At 40.6% G+C, this 19,323-nt stretch overlaps 2 protein-coding genes across 3 annotated transcripts in view; one reads left to right on the plus strand and one right to left on the minus strand.

The window, feature by feature from the left end:
• ARK2N (arkadia (RNF111) N-terminal like PKA signaling regulator 2N) overlaps positions 1–16,621 on the plus strand; it is a 45,725-nt gene extending 29,104 nt beyond the window's left edge. The window contains exons 3-5 of one of the 2 annotated variants that reach the window (XM_075186027.1): positions 6,881–7,060; positions 10,919–11,045; positions 12,098–16,621. In XM_075186027.1, the coding sequence (XP_075042128.1) occupies positions 6,881–7,060; positions 10,919–11,045; positions 12,098–12,287 (497 nt within the window). In that variant the 3' untranslated portion in view covers positions 12,288–16,621. The remainder of the gene's footprint in view (positions 1–6,880; positions 7,061–10,918; positions 11,046–12,097) is intronic. The other variant, XM_075186037.1, reaches the window with a different exon arrangement.
• The window catches only part of FDX2 (ferredoxin 2), a 151,984-nt gene that overhangs the window by 41,290 nt on the left and 91,371 nt on the right, over positions 1–19,323 (minus strand). The gene's annotated exons all lie outside the window — the stretch shown is intronic.

The raw sequence follows: 19,323 nt of genomic DNA on the forward strand, positions 1-19,323 counted from the left end.
TGTGAGATTGTACCTGCTATTACCATGTACAGTCACTTCATATGAGGACATGTTAATCATCAAGTCCTCACCAAGTGCTAAAATGCGATAAATCTAATCTCATGTTACAATTAACATTATTTATTTGCACAAATAAACGACCAATGTAAAAAGTAAGTACACCCCATGAGTCAGTGTTTTGTAGAACCACCTGTGGCAGGAATGACGTGAAGTAACCACACTTATCATACAGCTTAAGTCCTTTGATGAGAATAAGTTTAAGCAAAGCTTTTTTGAATACTCTGGTAGTAAGAGGCGATCACGGCGGTCTCCCGGATTGCGAGACGTCCAGAGTCTTGTGGCGATAAGCCATTAGGACCAAGCATCTACACTTTGGCCTAGAGGACTTTGTTCCAGAAGTCTTCTCCTTCGTTGGGTTGGAGCACCCATTCCTTCCTCCTTGGTAGCCTTCCATGAACACCATACTTGTTCAGTCTTTCCATGATGGTAAAGTGGTAACGTTTTCTGAGTGGACAGGGGCCTGTAGATCTCTGGATGTAGCTTTTACGGTCTTTTAGATGTCTCAGAATCACAATCTACTCTTTGGGTGAACTTCCTGGGAACATTAGCAATGTTCCCTATGTGTAAATGATCTTTCTTACTGGAGAATGATGGTCATGTTTGGAAATGTCTTTATAACCCTTTCCAGACAGATGATCAACAACAATTAGATCTCTGAGATGATTACAAGGTGTCTTTATTCCTTGGGGTGGTGTTACCACAAACCTGAGTTCTCTAGACGATACGGCCAAAGGTTCAGCTTTATAAAGGTGTGACAGCACTTCCTGATGATCGGATAATGACGGGCAGGTGATTAGCCGTACCTAGCTCTGATTACTTTATTAATATGGAAGCGGGAAGGGTGTACTTACTTTATTACATATGGCTTCTTCACATTGGCTTATGTTATGTTAAATAATGTCAAAATCTAAATTTGTTCTTTGCAGCATGAGATAATCTTTATTACACTTTAGGACACGGTGAGGACTAGATGATTGTTATGTCCACATATATAAAAACACAGATATAACAGAGGGTGCACTTTCTTTTTCACAGGCCTGTAATTGTTCCTAAGTAGCAACATAAAGCAAAAAAAGCCTCAAAATACAGTTTGATGACTGACGTTTAGAGATAACGTAATCCCGACTGTAAGTTGTGAGGAAATAGCAGGAGAAAGGTCGTAGAAATCAGGTGACCTCTAATGTACCCGACCATGTACCAATCATTATAATACACAAGTGATGACATCAGACCTGGCCAGTTATAAGCAATGACATTGCAGCCCGCGGTTTAAGCTGATGTTATTTACAGGAGTGGATATATATTTATATATTAGTATCACTTGTGTATTATCTAGGAGGAATCCTGTTCGATATATGCGCTGACAATTGATGGGAGATGGGAATCTGTCCTATTTTAGCAATTAACCCTCTAACTGCCAAAGGGCTGCACTGGAAGGGTACTGAATATGCAATGAGTTCCAATCAGAAGACGGGCTGATGCCCCATACTGTATGCAAGATATAGGCTGATCTAATGAGAACATAGCTATACAAATGACTTTTACTGAGCGGTTTATCCTTTAATCGCAGTTTTTTTTTCCAACCCTGACGAAACTATGCCACAAAGTATTACTGCATTTTCATTGTGTACCGTTTGCAACAAACTCTGTAACTTTCAAATGTAACTAGTGTACCTTTTAGTATAAATAAATAAATATCAATTGTGTTTGTCATTTTGTCAGCGTGTTTTCTTGGCCTTTACTTGGATGGTACGAAGCTGTTCATACATGCTGCGTGTCCGTGTATTATCTGTGCTGTGTAATCCTCAAGCATTTCTTCTTTGCATAATACAGTGTGCCCTCTATATACCATCTGAAACTGGCGTTATAGCAAGTTTATCAAGAGGGTGTCATATGATGGAATGAGTGCATCTTAATGTACAGTGCATTTGTGCAAAGAATACACCTTGTAGAAAGTGAGAAGGGGGATTATAAAGAGGGGGCACTGCGCATTTGAAAGGCACGTCTGATAATAGCACATGGCAGAGGGGAGGGGGGGGGGTGTCGGATGGAGTTTATAAAGACCTGTACACAGGACATGACAGATCGCTCTTGGCCTGAATTTTTCCCCTTTAGCCACAATCAGTAGAGGACATTCATGAAAAGCCTTGCACGGGGAAGTCACTGTAATCTGTTGCAACCAATCAGATCTCTGCTTTCATTTTCCAAACTCCCATAACTAGGAAAAAACCACAGAAAATGATTGGTTGTAGCTTCTTATAGGTCATGTAGAGAATAAATACTAGATTATTGCATCAAAGTAAATCATTTAGTTGTCTTAGGAAAAAAAGTAAGATTTAGGAAGTTACTAAACTATATACAAATGACATATTTTACAAACACCGGCTGTCCTAGAGCTCCTCTTACTCCATGACAGTAGCTTACACCAAAGATTAAATAATTTCCCTATATCCATGAGGCATTGGCCAACACACCAACGGTTCCCTGTGTCTTTAAAATGACATAGTGTACCTATGTTACAATCAGCATAGTACAATTTTGCTGGGCCTAATTATATAGTACGTGAGATAATTTGTTGTAACCTTTCATATATGTTAAATTAATACATTTCTTTCTACGCTGTCTGTGGAGACAGCCGTTTCCTTACCTGATCAGTATTCATGAGAATACAGCATTGACATGAATATTAGTCCCGCCCACAAAATGTCTGCCTCCTGTGTGAGTGGGTGACAACAGCTGTGTATACACATCACCGGTGTAATAGACGGGCAGGCAGTCTCTCAGGTCTTTCACGCTCTCATGTTTTGTTCTGTCATCTTTCCAAGAGATTAAATTATAATCGAATTCTACAAAGTTCACTGATAAATTCTGGTGTCACTGTGCAAACCATTGGGGAAGCCTAATACACAGCAATGTATCACTGTACAAACCATTGGGGAAACCTCCTAATACACAGCAACAGCTGCGGTGATGTTTACAAATGTACTACTCAATGTCCTTTAATTGTATAATAAATGTTTGCATATCAGAAATGTTTCAAATGATACATGTTGCAGGTTCTTTTATATTATACTCAGCGTTAAGATACGTTGTTTTAAAGGACAATTGTAACAATGCAAATATAATATGTGTTTTACTAAGTGTCTCATTAAGAAAAACCCCACCGTCCATTGACTTTAATTTATGAATGTGTACATGCCCTCTTGCAACGTTTGCTAATTGCATTTCATTATCTTGGTTTCCTTCTCTGCCTTCCATCCTGGCCTTTAAATCAACTAGACAGTTGTTTCATTTCATTGTCAGAGATTCCGTTACATCCACAGACCTGTGTGATATAAAGACCTGGGTTTAAAGCACAGAGGAAAGTCCAGATTTGAAAAGAAGTGTCTTTATTAACCACTGCAGCAAAAGAATTATAATAAAAGCATTCTGAGGTTGAGCTTTAACATCAGTGTGTTTATCTAAATGATTTTTTTTTCTTTTTTATGACTTTATTTTGTATTTATGTTGTTGTTACAATGACTGTTTTGTACAAACAATTGCACTGTGTTTAGACTGCGATGTCGTGTTACAGTTTTCTTGATCCACTGCCACCTTCAGCGATTGTTGTACCATTGTATAGGAACCTGTCTGCTTACTCTGTACATGTGTTTAAGATAAGTTATGAGCTTTGCTGTTTGGGAGTGTGGAAGATACCAGAGTGCAATTAATACTGATGAAGATTTGGCGTAGTCCCCCAAGTATTTTCTCTGGGTAGGTGATATAATATCACTCTGCATGTATATACATTTCAGATACATTTTTTGCATGAATGTACATGTAGGAGTGGTACAATTTTGACTTGAGACAAGATCTTTTATCATTTATTTATATTTATATGCTCGTATATATCCAACATGCAGAGGAATTCTTAAATATTTCTTCATTTTACAAATTCATATACAAAACAATATTTCTTAAAAGCAACACAAAAATTAAAAATGCATGTGGAAAGTGTAACCGCGGAGATTGTGTAATTCAGTTCGGGGTGTTACACGATTGTCAATTGTACACATGGATTAATGTGTGCCAGATATACGATCAGCTTGTCAATATTGTACTTGACCCTCGTATCTTCTGCACTGATCTAATGTCACAATATTGATTGTTAAAGCTTCTTTACACTGGAAAGTCTGAGTTCAATGATCACGGCATCACACGCTGCAGCCCTAGGACTTGAGATAGTTATATATACTGGAGACCAATATTTAAACCTGTCTTGATTTTATACGAGAAGGGCTGGCGATGGTTTCACAGACATAACTAAAGTGGAACAACTAAAATATAGTCTTGATTTGCTGTAGTAAGATGTAAATTGCACTTTTTATCTCTTATACGCAAGAAATAATACATTTATTGATTGCTAGAAGTTGCCATTATCTCTGAAAAATAATTGACTCCTCTTTGAGAGAAGTTACTCCTGGGATTCTGTCTCCCATCCGAAGCCACTGACTGAGGATTGTCCTGTACGCCACATTTCCCGTAAGTCAATTCTTTTGAAGAGGAGTTGCTTATTTGCATATGATCGCTAGCGAATAGTTTAAACCCTTTCTACTGCTGGACCCTTTGTATACAGCCCCGCTGGAGATCTTGTCTCTAAAATTTATTTAAATATGGTAACCGCATTCTACGTAGACTGCTGATGGCAGCCTGGGCGCCAAGTCTGTGTCTATCCAGATATAGAATAGACAGTAAACCTTGAGCCTTTCCAGTAAGTTGTATAGCTCTAAGCAGAGAGGACAGATCTGCTACCAGGTAATACAAATTACCAGTGACAATGGCATCAATATAACTGTACAATATAATAGGTGTTTTCGGTGTTTTGCACGTTAATTTTGCCTACCGAGTACCAGCCAAACTTTCGTGCGCAGCGCGTTTTCTGCGTATGCGGTTTGTTTGCCGTAAACTTGCATTACGCAATTCCTCGCTCACCGTATACAAACCATAGATCTAAAAGACTTAAATTATTAGACTTAAAAATTATTGCATCTATAACACCTTGGTGCACCAACAGCGCCCCAGCATCGTGAGACCGTGACATCGTCTTCAGGCTTTGTATCTATTAACCATGTATTAACATCATGTTTTGTACTAATAATCCATGTCATGTTTTCTTTGTGGCCACGTGCTTTTATTTCCTTTATGTACCGGAACACTGTTGTTGTTGTTGTTTTTTGATTTGTTGTAATATCTCAAAATGACACTTTCTCTAAACAAAAATTTGAACAAAAGTGTTACTTATAAACACATTCATATTGTGTAAGTTTAATGGATGTTTTGTTTATATAATGCATTGTACCAATAAGACAGCGGTTGATATTATATTGTGGTGTTATTGCTGCGTACAAGAGCTTAGACCTTTATCTCAGGACTGGATTAATCCCAGGAGCCAGGGGGACAATGTATGGAAAGCAGGATTCTCTGTCAATGTACACTCGTCTTCCCTGAGCCTTTAAGTTCTGCTGGATCAGTGTCATTAATTGACATTATTTTGTCCACCGCTGCAGGCCTCTGCTGTACCATTGTTATTATTAACGTTTTATATAACGCCAGAATACGCCACATGGTTATAAAATTGGGATAGGGTGACTGTGGTTCTCATCAGATTCTATTTATTTTTAATATCAGTGTGTTCTAGGACCCCTAAAAATATAATGTATTCCATGTCTGACAATAGCGGCTTCTGGTGATCAGATTATGGGACTCTCACAGCTCTGAATTATAACAATTGTTGAATAAAACGAGGGCACCTCATTTATATGCAGGCGTTACTAAGCCATTATATTCTGGTTTATAGCACATTCCTATACCTTGCAGTGCAGCTCGCTAACTGTTATACTTGTGTTTAGAAGCTTGTGTTCTTAATATAACAAATTTCCCATTTGCATTACCAGTTCCTCTTTAATGTGACTCGCCAGCTCATACCTGCTGGGACCTGTAGTTCAGCAACACCTCGAGACTTATTTTTTGCATCCTTAAGGATTGCATTACTGCTGTTAATACTGTTTAGCCAAAGTTGTATTTTTACAGCTGTTCGGGGCGGTGGGAGGGGGGGGGGGGGGCTTTTCTGTGCAACTTTTAAATACGAATTCCGCTTTTAAAACGGTTGATTTAAAAATGAATTTACACCCCCTCAACTGAACGGTGGGGATCCCTTTCATAAGGGAATCAGTGAGGAAATCTTCCCGCTACGAATAAGGAGCCGCATTGCAGAGCAGGGTGCAGCGTAATTTTGGACACACCTCTCCGCGATGCGGGCTCGACATTGTGACCCTATTCTGCAGATCAAGTCCTTTCTGCGGGCTCAAATTAATTAGGGGTTCCCACGCTCCAGGTCGTAGGAGGACTTGCGCATGGGACCCCAAAATTCAGACAAAGGGGCTGAAAAAGACATTTTTATAACCACTTAAAAAGCAGTAATGACCTTTTGCTTAATTAACCCCAGATTGTCAAAGCAAGGGAGTAGTTATTCACCGATATGCTACTCCCCGTTCCAGAAAACACTGACAATGGTTGTTAAACCTATATAATGTTCAAATGTGGCATGCTGTATAAATGGGAGTACCCTCGTTTATGTTCAGCCAACTAATTTCCTGTAGCAGTGAGGTGTATATGCAGATATTGAACGTACAATGATTCGCTTCCTCTGTGTAGACTGGCTTACAGCATGTGCATTAACTTAGCACAATCCACTTGTTACATTGGATTATAATGCTTTAGTTTAACTGTGCTTCAGTCCCCTATGTGCGTTCGTTCATCCCTCATATATCTGTGTTCACAGATGGACCTCCGGTCGTCACTCATTATGACATCTCTGACACGAACTCCGACCCGGAAGTGTTGAACGTAGACAACATGCTAGCTGCCACGGTTGTCAAGGAACATAATTCCGTACCCAAGCAGGAGACCCTGGCGTCATGGCGCACGAGGGGGCTACTGGATGAACTGAACGCAGACTCTGGTACTCCTCTGTTTTATACTGGGCGGGGGGCACCAGGCTTGTGAAGCCACTAAGTGGCCCTATTGCTTTCTAATGGCTGTGCATTAATGATTAATATACATGAACTAACCGGACTAATGGACCTCTTTATGTTTCTCAAACAACAAAGAAATATTTTTAAACAAAAACATATAGGGAGGACCTGATTCAAGGTGAGATGTACGCCCGTTTGCGGGCTTTTTTAGCACGGTGCAAGCTCCTAAAGTGAATTTGCGCAGCTGCGGCTATTCAGGTGTGCAACATTTGGCGTAGCAGGAAGGTAAGGGGTGTTCTCACGTAGGCAATGTACAATAAGGGCGCATTGGAGCAATTGTGTACGGATTCAGGCTGGAACGTAGTCGCAGATACGGCTGAAAAAGTGGTTTTATTTGGGGATGGTTAGGGGCAGTTGTGCATAGTGGATGATGACGAACACCTGAGCTAGCGAACCGCTTGTAATTATAAGTTTACAAATAAATTGCAGTCACTTATTTAGTAGTCGCTCGGCCATAGATTTGGATTTCCAGGGCAAGTTATTCCAAAAATAAAAAAAAAATGTTTTTGTACGCATGTCGGGACGTTGTTCCTGCTATATTAGCATTATTCAAGTTTAAATGATGCTTCATAGCAATGACATACTTAACATATACAGACGGAAGTGTCTGAAGGTGTGTGTGTGTGTGTGTGTTGTCAAGTGTACGCATCTTCATTTATTTATATAGCGCCAGCAAATTCTGTAGCGCTTTACTATTGGGAACAAAAACAGTAAACAATACTGTGTAATACATACATGCAGAAAGGTAACAAGGCCCTGCTCGCAGGCTACAATCTATAGGACAATAGGAGTCAGATACATGAGGTTAAGTCTACATATTGCATATTGGTGCAGCCAGACTGCAAAGGTAAAAAGTGATTTGTATGCTATGTGATCAGTCACACTGCAATGTTGGTCAGAGGGTTGTTGTCTTGTGTGAACTGTGTAGAGGGTGGTAATAGGGTAACCTAGTGAGTTTAAGAGGGTGGTTGAGGAATATTATAAGTTTGCCTGAAGAGTTGGGTTTTCAGAGAATGCTTGAAGGTTTGAAGACTACAGGAAAGTCTTATTGTGCGAGGGAGGGAATTCCACAAAGTGGGTGCAGCTCGTAAAAAGTCCTGTAACCAAGAATGGGAGGAAGTGATGAGAGTGGAAGAGAGACGTAGATCTTGTGCAGAACGGAGGTGACTACTTGGGAGATATTTTGAGACAAGTGAAGAGATGTATGTCGGTGCAATGTTGTTGATGGCCTTGTATGTTAGTAGAAGAATTTTATATTGGATTCTGTGAAAAACAAGCAACCGATGTAGAGACTGACAGCGTGTATCAGCAGAGGAAGAACGATTTGCAAGGAAAATCAAATCTAGCCGCTGCGTGCAAAATAGATTGTAGGGATGAGAGTCTGATTCAGGGAAAACCAGTAGGGAGGGAATTGCAATAGTCAATGAGGGAGATGACGAGTGCATGAATTACAGTTTTTGCAGTTTTTACACATTCACCTGCCTGCGACATTCTCAGTCTCTGAATCAGACCCAGAGTGTTCTACTGAACTTATACCATCATAGTAACACAAAATAACTGAGCTTACATGAGATGATATTACTGTGAGATGAGATCATTATAGAACACATCCAGAGCGAATGATACGATTGCTTTGAATGAAATATGACCGACTGATATATAGTATCGGTATAGGGATCTATGACAAATGATTTACTTATACATAGATACATACCCTTTGCCCATGTGGACGATTAGATTACCCCCCCCCCCCCCTCATGTTTATATTTGCATAATAGGTTTAAATTTATTTTTCTTTTTATTGTTATGTAACATCTTTAGACCCACCTCGGTTTATATAAAAGTGTGGGGATATTATATTTGATATAATGCACCTTGGTTTATATAAAAGTGTGGGGATATTATATTTGATATAATACACCTTGGTATTATAATTGTGGGTGCGCTCACAGGAGGTTCTGATTTACGATAAGGATTATTTTGTATAAAATCTCTCACCTTCTTTTTAATAACTCATTGAATCCTGAGACAAAGTTATTTTCATTTTGTAACGTACTGCAGCAATTTAAGTGAACTATTTTATTGTATTATCAAAATGTCATTGTTCCGAGACGGTTTTATTTATGTGAGAAAATGGAAAGATTACTCCCTCTAACCCCAGCTAAATGGTTATTAGTTATGGACTAAGTTGATAGTGTGGCCCCTAATCAGTCCTGAGTGCAGCGATGCCAATTATGTGTACTTTATTCAAGGCCATGCAGAATGCGTCCGTGGCGCAGAGGATTGGTGGACGGTGTTTGGATAAGCTCATAAAACGGGGACATAGAAGGTAGATAAAATAAATGCAGACGTGGAAATAAAGGCTATGGAGGACCCTGCTCATTACAGAGCTTACATTCTAAGTGGAGGAGGGCACAGCTGAAACAAGAGGAGCGAGTGTGGCTCAGAGTGGAGATTGGGATAATTTTGAGGGTGCATTACTGTGAGTAGTATCATTGGGGGGGAGAGGATAAGCTCTAAAAGAAAAAAAGATGAATTTTCAGAGCGTTTAAAAATTTGAAGGCCGATGGGGCTTGGTAAGGAATTCCATAAGTGGAGAATTAGATCACAGATAGAGAAAATGCATGGTGACCTGCTTCTACATTGTGAAACGCGCAGATTAAGAGCTCAGTTGTAGCAGTCTTGTGGCCGGGAGCTGGACTTAACTATCCCCAGTCACCGCTCCGGACCCGGAAGCTATCGGGTTGGGTACGCGTGAACGATGGACAGAATTCCGACAGCGAGAACACCTACAAATAGAAAACGAATTTAGTAAAAACCGATTTATATATAAGCAGACTTACCCGAAAACCAACTGTGCGCATCACCGATGGGAGCAGCATTCTGACCGCAACTTATTCCCATTTCACAGCTCTTCGTCAGTACACTCTGATTGCATCGCGACTTGTATGAATGTTCATTTAAAGCGGCAATGTCGGGTTAAGTGTTTAAACACTTGACCTGCAGGGTCCCGTTATTGCCTCTTTAAATTAACATGACATCAGAGTCATCTTTGTAGGTGTCCTCGCTGTCTACATAATTGTGGCCATCGTTTTAGCGATTACCATAAAGCTATCGGTGACCACGTAGTTCCAGCGGCAGTGTCTCTATACACCTATAACCACTACTTTGCCATAGTTTTAGAAACCCTGACAGCTGAATGCCTGACACAACGTGTACTGTGTAGATACATCGGCTGTACAGCAAGTGGTTGATTCTGACAAATGATTGAATATTTGCTTAATATAATTGTGCATAGTATTAGGGGGACGCTTTTAAATAAGCCACTTGCACTTCACGTTTTGTAGTCCTGAAATACTTTAAATAACCGATTTGTCAAAAATGATTTGTCTTTATTAGATTTCCGACCTTGACAAAATATCTCACCCCTGTCCCCCCACTCGTTTTGTCTGGCATCGATATATTTCACCATCATTGAATTGAGGCTGAAAGTGGGTCACAAGACATGTGCTGAGATTGTGACACCTTATTTTGGTTTTTAAACCAGTACCAAGGGTCTATATTGTGCAGCTGTAGTTACCGCTGCAGGACTCCATGACAAGGGCTCTCCTCCGTCCTTTTTCAGTGTATACATACAGTGTCCAACCCCGGCTCCTATACTAAAAAGCCATAAGAACAGAAAGGATTGGAACATTATTTTCCTAAAATTATCTTTCTCAGAGCATTTCATAGTTTTTTAATAAAAGACGTATCTTTATCATCATATTGTGTTTTCCCCCCCACAGGTAATCTGGATCAGGGGCCGCCTTTATGTGATAAATTATCCTCTAGTGGCGGGAAGAATAATGATGAAATTAACCTTGCATCCTCAGGCAGTGAGGTGGAGATAGTGGGGGTGCAGGAACACGCAAGGTGAGTCTATAACACAGCTCTCATTCCCCATGCAGAAGATGCATTAAATAATGTCTTCTCCAGACACCTGTAATGCTGAGAGAGGCGTGTGTACTATGTAGAGGCTATTGCTGAGCCACAGATGTTAGTAGTTACGATTGGTAACACACAATTGTGTGTGTGTAATACAGAGATGCTAATACTACGATGTTAGTATAAGTGGCATGAAAATCACTATAGCTGAGACCCAGTTGTGTGTGTGTGTGTGATACATAGATGCTATTGCTAAGATACTTGTATAAGTGAAATGCGTAGCTACTTGTTGAAACACAATTGTGTGTGTAATACATAGATGCTATTGCTTAGATACTGGTTTAAGTGAAATGCGTAAGGTTTATTGCTGAGACACAATTGTGCGTGTGATACATATATGCTATTGCTTAGATACTGGTATAAGTGAAATGCGTAAGGTTTATTGCTGAGACACAATTGTATGTGTGTAATACATAGATGCTATTGCTTAGATACTGGTATAAGTGAAATGCGTAAGGCTTATTGCTGAGACACAGATGTGTGTTAAATGTGTAGACTCTATTGCCGAGACACAGATATGTGTGTGATACAGAGATGCTATTGCTTAAATATTGGTATCAGTAAAATGAGTAGACACTATTGCTGTTGTCAGATTCTAGCCAATCAGATCATCAGACTTGACAACAGCACAAAGTATTTAAGGATATGTGTGCTGATCTTGAGTGCTGCAGTGTAATCAGAGTAGTGCTATGAGACTCCTCATACACACTGATGCAGGAAGTCTGTGGTGTCAAAGCGCATCTGTATATGAAACAGACTTCATAATCCAACCTATTGGCCATTACGTATCCCATTGTCCATTGATCGGATCCTTAATCCAAGCCTGCAAGGGAATCGTTGTGACAGATCTGTAAGCCCACGTTATCATGTAATGTAATGCATTGTAGTTCATATCACAAAACATGCCACAATGTTTTTGCACAATACTTTATAAGGCAGTGAATATCCTACCCAAAGCTGTCTGCTCTTGTCCCCTACAGGTTCGTCCACCCCCGGGGCGGTGTTATACAGAGTGTGTCTTCCTGGAAGCATGCAGCAAGTTCCCAATATCACAGCTCGCACCAAACCCCGTCATGGACAAGCGCGAATCCCCAGCAGAACTGGACTTCCCCCCCAGAAGTAGTTGACCTAACTCTGGACGAGGATTCAAGACGCAAATATTTACTGTAACATTGACTCCTCCCTGTTTCTGTCCTACCCTCTTCCTGTGGCACAACTGTTCCTTGTTAAAGTTTCAGACGCTCACTTCCAGGAGGCCAGGAACATGTCTTTTGGAACGAGCCATTCGTTAACGAGCATATTGGTAACTTTATTTGATCATTTTTTCCAAATGGCCCGCCAAATACGTCTAGCTTACCGCCCTTCTTCCCCCTTTACGACACCGAAATCCTAAATGATCTTGACATAAAGCACTTTCCAAGTTCAGTTCTTCCCCCTTTTTATTTTGCAAATTAATTTAAATCCATTGTTTAAAAGAAAAAAAAAATAATATATGCATAAATATTTATACTGTATCGTTAGAAATAAAAATGGGTAAGATGCTTCCTCCAGAGCAGCCACAGCTTGATTACTAGCTCTTGCTTGCTTTTGGAATTTTAGTTCAGGGAATATTTGAAGTGTACCCATACTCGCGTACATACCGTGGAGGCAGACCTTTTGTAGGTTAAATTAATATTGAGTGCCTCACGTCTCAGTGATGTCACTAGTTCCTTGTAAGTTGATAGGCTGAATATTGGTTCAGCCAACAAAATGGCTGCCTCGAGGGTACGCGATAGAGACACTTTCGTTTAGTTTATCTTGCAGTTTCTGTTCCTAATTTCGCTCTGGATTGTGTGACCACCTGACTGTCATGTAGAACCTATAGCCGGAGATCACAAAACACATACTTTACCCCTCTGTGTGTTGTGTTACACCCTCAACGATGCAGACTGGAAAGCTCAACCACTGTTAGCCAGGAGTTTAGTGGTCTGTGTCCAGTCGTCTTCACTGTTACACAAAGGTCTCTTTCTGTGGAAGAGGCTGATACGTTTTTTTTTTCAGAACAAAAAATGTTCTCTTGCAATCTCTCGGGGGCTCTCTTTTAGTAGCCAACGTGGCATTTTATATGGCAAGGGGGTCAGTGGTTTAGTTTCTTTGCTCTCTACGTGGGCTGGGCACTTTTTGCAGATAACAGAATGTTTGCTGGAACTTTCGTTAATTCGTTGTTAAAGTGAATCTGTCACCTACACATTAATCTGGCAGTCCTCCCCTTATACCCTCCTTGCGGAGGTATTTTCTTTACACAAAAGTACATGTGTTCTATTATTTGTCATTCTCTTTATAACATTGGTTTTTACTTGTGTTTTTTTAGGTGATGTTAGAAAGAGGTAGCACAATATATGAAAGGCAGTGAGTCTCACAAACATTTCTACCATTTAAATGCCGTTGACAGGTGGTTATCAAATATTTGTGTGTGTTTCCCTCCTGACTGCTAGCGAGGCATACATACATACATACATACATACATACATACATACATTGTGGTACACAAAGGAAGCAGTATTTAAGAAGAGTTTGTCATGCTTTTCAGCTATCGTGACATGATCTGCCTATCAGCTCCCGGTGGGTAGTGTGCAGCAGGAATAGGAGATGTTTCCTTCCCAACAGCTATTGTGACATGATCTTCCTATCAGCTTCCTGTGTGTAGTGTGCAGCAGGAATAGGAGATGTTTCCTTCCCTACAGCTATCGTGACATGATCTTCCTATCAGCTCTGTGTGTGTAGTGTGTGGCAGGAATAGGTGATGTACCCTCCCTTACAGCTATTGTGACATGATCGTCCTATCAGCTCTGTGTGTAGTGTGTGGCAGGAATAGGTGATGTACACCCTCCCTTACAGCTATCGTGACATGATCTGCCTATCAGCTCCCTTTGTGTAGGGTGCAGTAGGAATAGATGTTTCCTTACCTACAGCTATCGTGACATGATCTTCCTATCAGCTCTGTGTGTGTAGTGTGTGGCAGGACTAGGAGATGTACCCTCCCTTACAGCTATCGTGACATGATCTTACTGTTAGCTCTGCACGTGTAGTGTGTGGCAGGAATAGGAGATGTACCCTCCCTTACAGCTATCGTGACATGATCTTACTGTCAGCTCTGCACGTGTAGTGTGTGGCAGGAATAGGAGATGTACCCTCCCTTACAGCTATCGTGACATGATCTTCCTATCAGCTTAGTGTGTGGCAGGAATAGGTGATGTACCCTCCCTTACAGCTATCATGACATGATCTGCTTATTGCCTCCATCTATGTAGTATTTAGCAGAAATATGAGATATTCCCTCCCTTACAAGTAACGTGACATGATCTGCTTCTCAGTCCCAACTGTGTAGTATTTAGCAGGAATAGGAGAGTTATCCTCACCTACAACTATCGTGATATGATCTGTCTTATCAGCTCCAATTGTGTAGTGTGCACCTCAAACAGGGAGAAGTACCTTCCTTACAGCTGTCGTGGCATAATCTGTCTATGAGTTCCATCTGTGTAGTGTTTATCAGTAATAAGAGATGTACCCTCCCTTACAGCTAATGTGACATGATCAGCTTCATGTGTGTTGTGTCCGGCAGGAATATGAAATGTCATGATAGCTGTAAGGGAGGGCACATCTTCTATTCCTGCTCCACTCTACACACAGGGAGCTGAAAGGAGGATCATGTCATGATAGCTGTAAGGGAGGGCACATCTTCTATTCCTGCTCCACACTACACACAGGGAGCTGAAAGGAGGATCATGTCATGATAGCTGTAAGGGAGGGCACATCTTCTATTCCCGCTCCACACTACACACAGGGAGCTGAAAGGAGGATCATGTCATGATAGCTGTAAGGGAGGGCACATCTTCTATTCCCGCTCCACACTACACACAGGGAGCTGAAAGGAGAATCATGTCGCGATAGCTGTAAGGGAGGGTACATGACCTGCCTATCCGCTCCATGTGTGTAGTGTGGAGCGGGAATAGGAGCAGTAACAAACATTTTGTTGTTTCCTAAACCACACTGCTTTGAACTCCGCTCCCTTTGGAATGTTTGAGGTGACCGGTTCACTTTAAAATCATGCGACAATATCTGTTTACTTCAAAATATCAGTGCCCTGTTTCCAGATTTGTACAATACACATAATAACCATTCTCTATAGACAATATATATCACGGACCTCTTGCACACAGTGCGATACCAACATACTAACAATATACTATACTAATAATGTATGGCGGCAAAGATTCCATAGTCCAAACATTTCACCAGTTGTCCAGGATGTGACCAGTTTCATTATTCTCCGATATGTGTTTACTTTCTAATAGTCTCTTAATGAGCCACGATAAGGGAATACTGTAATCATTGTACAGAGAAACATGGCAATATGTGGCAATATGGCAACAAGCTTATTGTAAGTGCATATTTTTTATTTCATTGGACTAACAAATATTAAAAAACCCATGACTTCCGTGTAATGCCGAGCAAGGTCACGTTACACGCAAGCTTCTCGGCTCCGATGCCTCGTCACCACATGTCTGACCAGGATCAGGAATTAGGATGCAATGGACACCTTTTAAATACCGGACAATTTGACAGCACGTCTAACTAGGCTTCCTCCGATTTGTGCACTGTTTTATTAATTCAAATTATTATGTATTTTAGTCTGTTGCTGTTTTAATTTTTATTTAAGACACTACTTTATATTCCTTTTAACAGGTTTTATGTTGTTCAAGATTAGCTGATGCAATCACTGGATGTATGTGGGTGTTTGGAGACGTAAAATTAATGCCGAGCTTCAACATTTTTCCCTCCCATTTTTTTTTTAATTTTTATTTCTTTTTTCCGTTTACATGTTATCTTTTGAGAAAGTGAGTTTTGTTGAGCCATTGAACGGCTTAAAGGTAAATGCACTTATTGACTGTTTAGATGGAGAAGTATAGATGTCGTGAGAGGCGTAATACAGGCCTAGTAAATTGATGTCACTAGTGCCTAGTGAGATAACAAGGCTGTCCTCTTATGATTATTGGGTCACCTCAAAAATGGCTGCCTCCATTTTATGCAGACGACATTTACCCCGGTGGCATTGAAAACTAGCGTCTCTTCTCTTTATAAACTCTTTCTGTTTTTCTTTGTTACTTTTTTCTCGCGTATCAGTTGTTCGATGGCTCCTTTCACCCCTTCAGGAAATGATGGGTACAAAACCTCAGTATTTCACGGTCCTTTGTAACTTCTCGCATCTGAAGCGGTTAAAGTACAAAATCCACAAATTATTGTTTTGTTTTGTTTTCGTTTTTGTTTCTTTTCTTTTCATAATCGCTTCCATCTTCATCTAGATTTGGTTATCGGGGTAGGGAGGGGAAGAAATAAGAGTGTTATTATAAATACATATATTTTTTGGTGCAAGACAAGATTTTCTGTTTTTGAAACAAGTCTGTAGAATAAAAGTTACAACTATTTTAAAACCGAATAAAATAGAGTGAATTATTTAAAGAACATTCTTTTGTGGTTATTATTTTCGTGGTTTTGGGAAAAATAAATAAATAAATAAATAAATTACTGTCTTTATTTTGAACCTGTACGCAAAATTGGGCTTTCAGAGAGAATTGTATTATAAAGATAACCAGCCTGTTGATTTAATTTTTATTTTGTTACATGTGTGATCTCTTACAGGGCAGGGGTTCTGGACCCTGAGAATGGATCAGGTGTTAGGTGAGGTTTTGAAAAACCTAGAGTAAAGAGTTATTCATATTGGTGATTTAATAACTGCTACATGTATGATACACAGCTGTAGAGATGTATGGTACACAATGCATGTAATTTTCATTTAATTATGTGCATTATAGGGGGTAATGTGTCTCTGGAACGGTCGTGGAGACACCTCCCACTTATATTTTTAGTGAAATTTCCGCTCATTTTTGCTTGTGCTCCATAGAGCCAAGAGCAAAAACAATCGGATATTTTTACCATAGTAACGATAAAAATGTGCAGCCACAATGTTCTCGGGAATATCGCGGCTAATTGAATCTCCCCCTAGGAATCTGGATACTGTAAACTCTTGTACATCTTCAGTGGACATGATTATAGATGAGCTAAACATTTCTCCAAATTTAAAGCTTCTATGAAAATGAGTGATTTGAGTGACACAACACAGTGACACAAAATGAGTGACACAACACAAATATACAATGACCACTTTTTATATCCTCATTAATAAAAGATTTGTGTATCAACGCGCAGAAAATAGAACTATTGGCCTGATATATCGGGCGTTGTCCTGCAAACCCAACCACAGGAGGAGGATACAGCAAAGCAATGAAATGGCAGAGAGGGGTATAGTACGAGTGATTGGTGCTGTAACCACCAACACTCTTTAATCTTCCACAATTATTCCTATACTGAACAGAGCGACAGAAAAAATAACTACTTACTAGTAGAGAGACATTCAGTGACATGGGCCAACACAGATGGTGAGAGATTCGGAGAGGATAGATTGGGTGTCATCTGCATAGAGATGATAATGAAACCCAAATTAGCTGATTAGTTTTCCAAGAGCAGTTGTATATATGTAGAGAAGAGCAGAGAGCCTAGGACTGGAACGGCCAGAGGAGGTCATGGAGAACTAGAAACCAGTAGTGATCTTTAGATTTAACAGTGATGAAATAGTTGACCACCTTAGTCAGTGGGGCATTGGGAAGGCAAGCCCGACTGAATGGTGTCCAATCGTACGTGTGAGGTGAAAGTAGTCATGCCTCTCAAGAAGTATGTCATGGCATGGCATGGGGTTAGGTGATGGAATGGAGAGAGAACATTTGGTTCAGAATTTTTCTTTCTTCAGTATAGAAATGTTATGGGATAGTCTTACCTATGTCACCTTGACCCAAAACTATGCCAACTAGACGCCAACTCCGTACCAATGTGGTTTCACTTGGAGGGTATCGTTGCCCCCATAAGGCTCCTGGAACTGCTTATTTTTCTGGGTAGGGTGTAGGTCACTAGCTGGGGTTACCCAGAGAGGTTCGGCTGCTGTCGGGACAGTCCATATGGGTTATTGTGGGTCTTTCCTTTGTGGATGATATGAATGTTGTAAATCTGACGTGCTAGGCTGAACCATAGCAGTTAACTTTTTTAGCCACTTTAAGAAGTTGTGGTCAGTCAACACAGTGAAGCCCCCAACATTCCATTGAAACTGCTCTCACAAAAGTGACCAATGATCTACTTACTGCAAAGTCTAAGGGTCATTTCTCCATACTCATTCTCCTGGACCTCTCTGCTGCTTTTGACACTGTTGATCACCCTCTTTTCCTACACAACCTTCACTCCGTTAGCCAATGTGACCGTTCCTTTCTAGTTCACTTCCTACCTATCAAACGCTCCTTTAGTGTTTCTACCTCTGGCACATCCTCCACTCCCACTATCTGTTGTGGTCCCACAAGGCTCTGTTCTTGGCCCTTTACTTTATTCATTGTACACCTCTTCTCTTGGGGCACTAATTCGCTGATTCGGCCTCCAGTACCACCTCTACGCTGATGACACCCAAATCTATATTTCTTCCCCTGACCTCTCCCCTTCTGTACTATCTCGTGTAACCAACTGGCTTTCAGCTATCTCCACATGGATGTCCCAACGCTACCTAAAGCTCAACATGTCCAAAACAGAGCTTATTATCTTCCCTCCTGCCAGAGGCACCACCTGCCCTCAGATCTCCCTCACTGTCAATAATACCACAATTTCATTAGTTCCCCAGACCGCTGCCTTGGTGTCACACTTGACTCCGTCCCATGCTTTATTCCTCACATCCGGACTCTCCCCCAGTTCTGTGGACTCCACCTTTAAAACACTCAGAATACGCCCCTATAATGTGATATATCAGTCTGTAAAATAAAGTCTTTATTGTAGTTTGGCACTCCAATGACCCTATTAAATTATTGGAAAGCCAAGCATTTGCCCAGTCTACCGCTTTAGGGAGCTGCTCCGTAGTAAGGCCTGTTCAGGCTTGGCTACAGTGCTAAAATCAAGGACAAACCGTCTGTAGTCCCTAAGAAAGCAAGTGGGTTGTGGGCTTAACCGATTCTTCCCCGACCCTAGTTACTGAGTTCTCCCACTGGTATTTGTCAGAATGGTGGCCCATTCATTCTTCATCCCAAATTGGTGTGATCCTAAACTCATAAAAGCAGAATGGGGTGATTAAATGTCCTAT

The sequence above is a fragment of the Mixophyes fleayi genome, chromosome 1 (genome assembly GCF_038048845.1).
Source record: "Mixophyes fleayi isolate aMixFle1 chromosome 1, aMixFle1.hap1, whole genome shotgun sequence".
Classification (NCBI taxonomy): Eukaryota; Metazoa; Chordata; class Amphibia; order Anura; family Limnodynastidae; genus Mixophyes; species Mixophyes fleayi.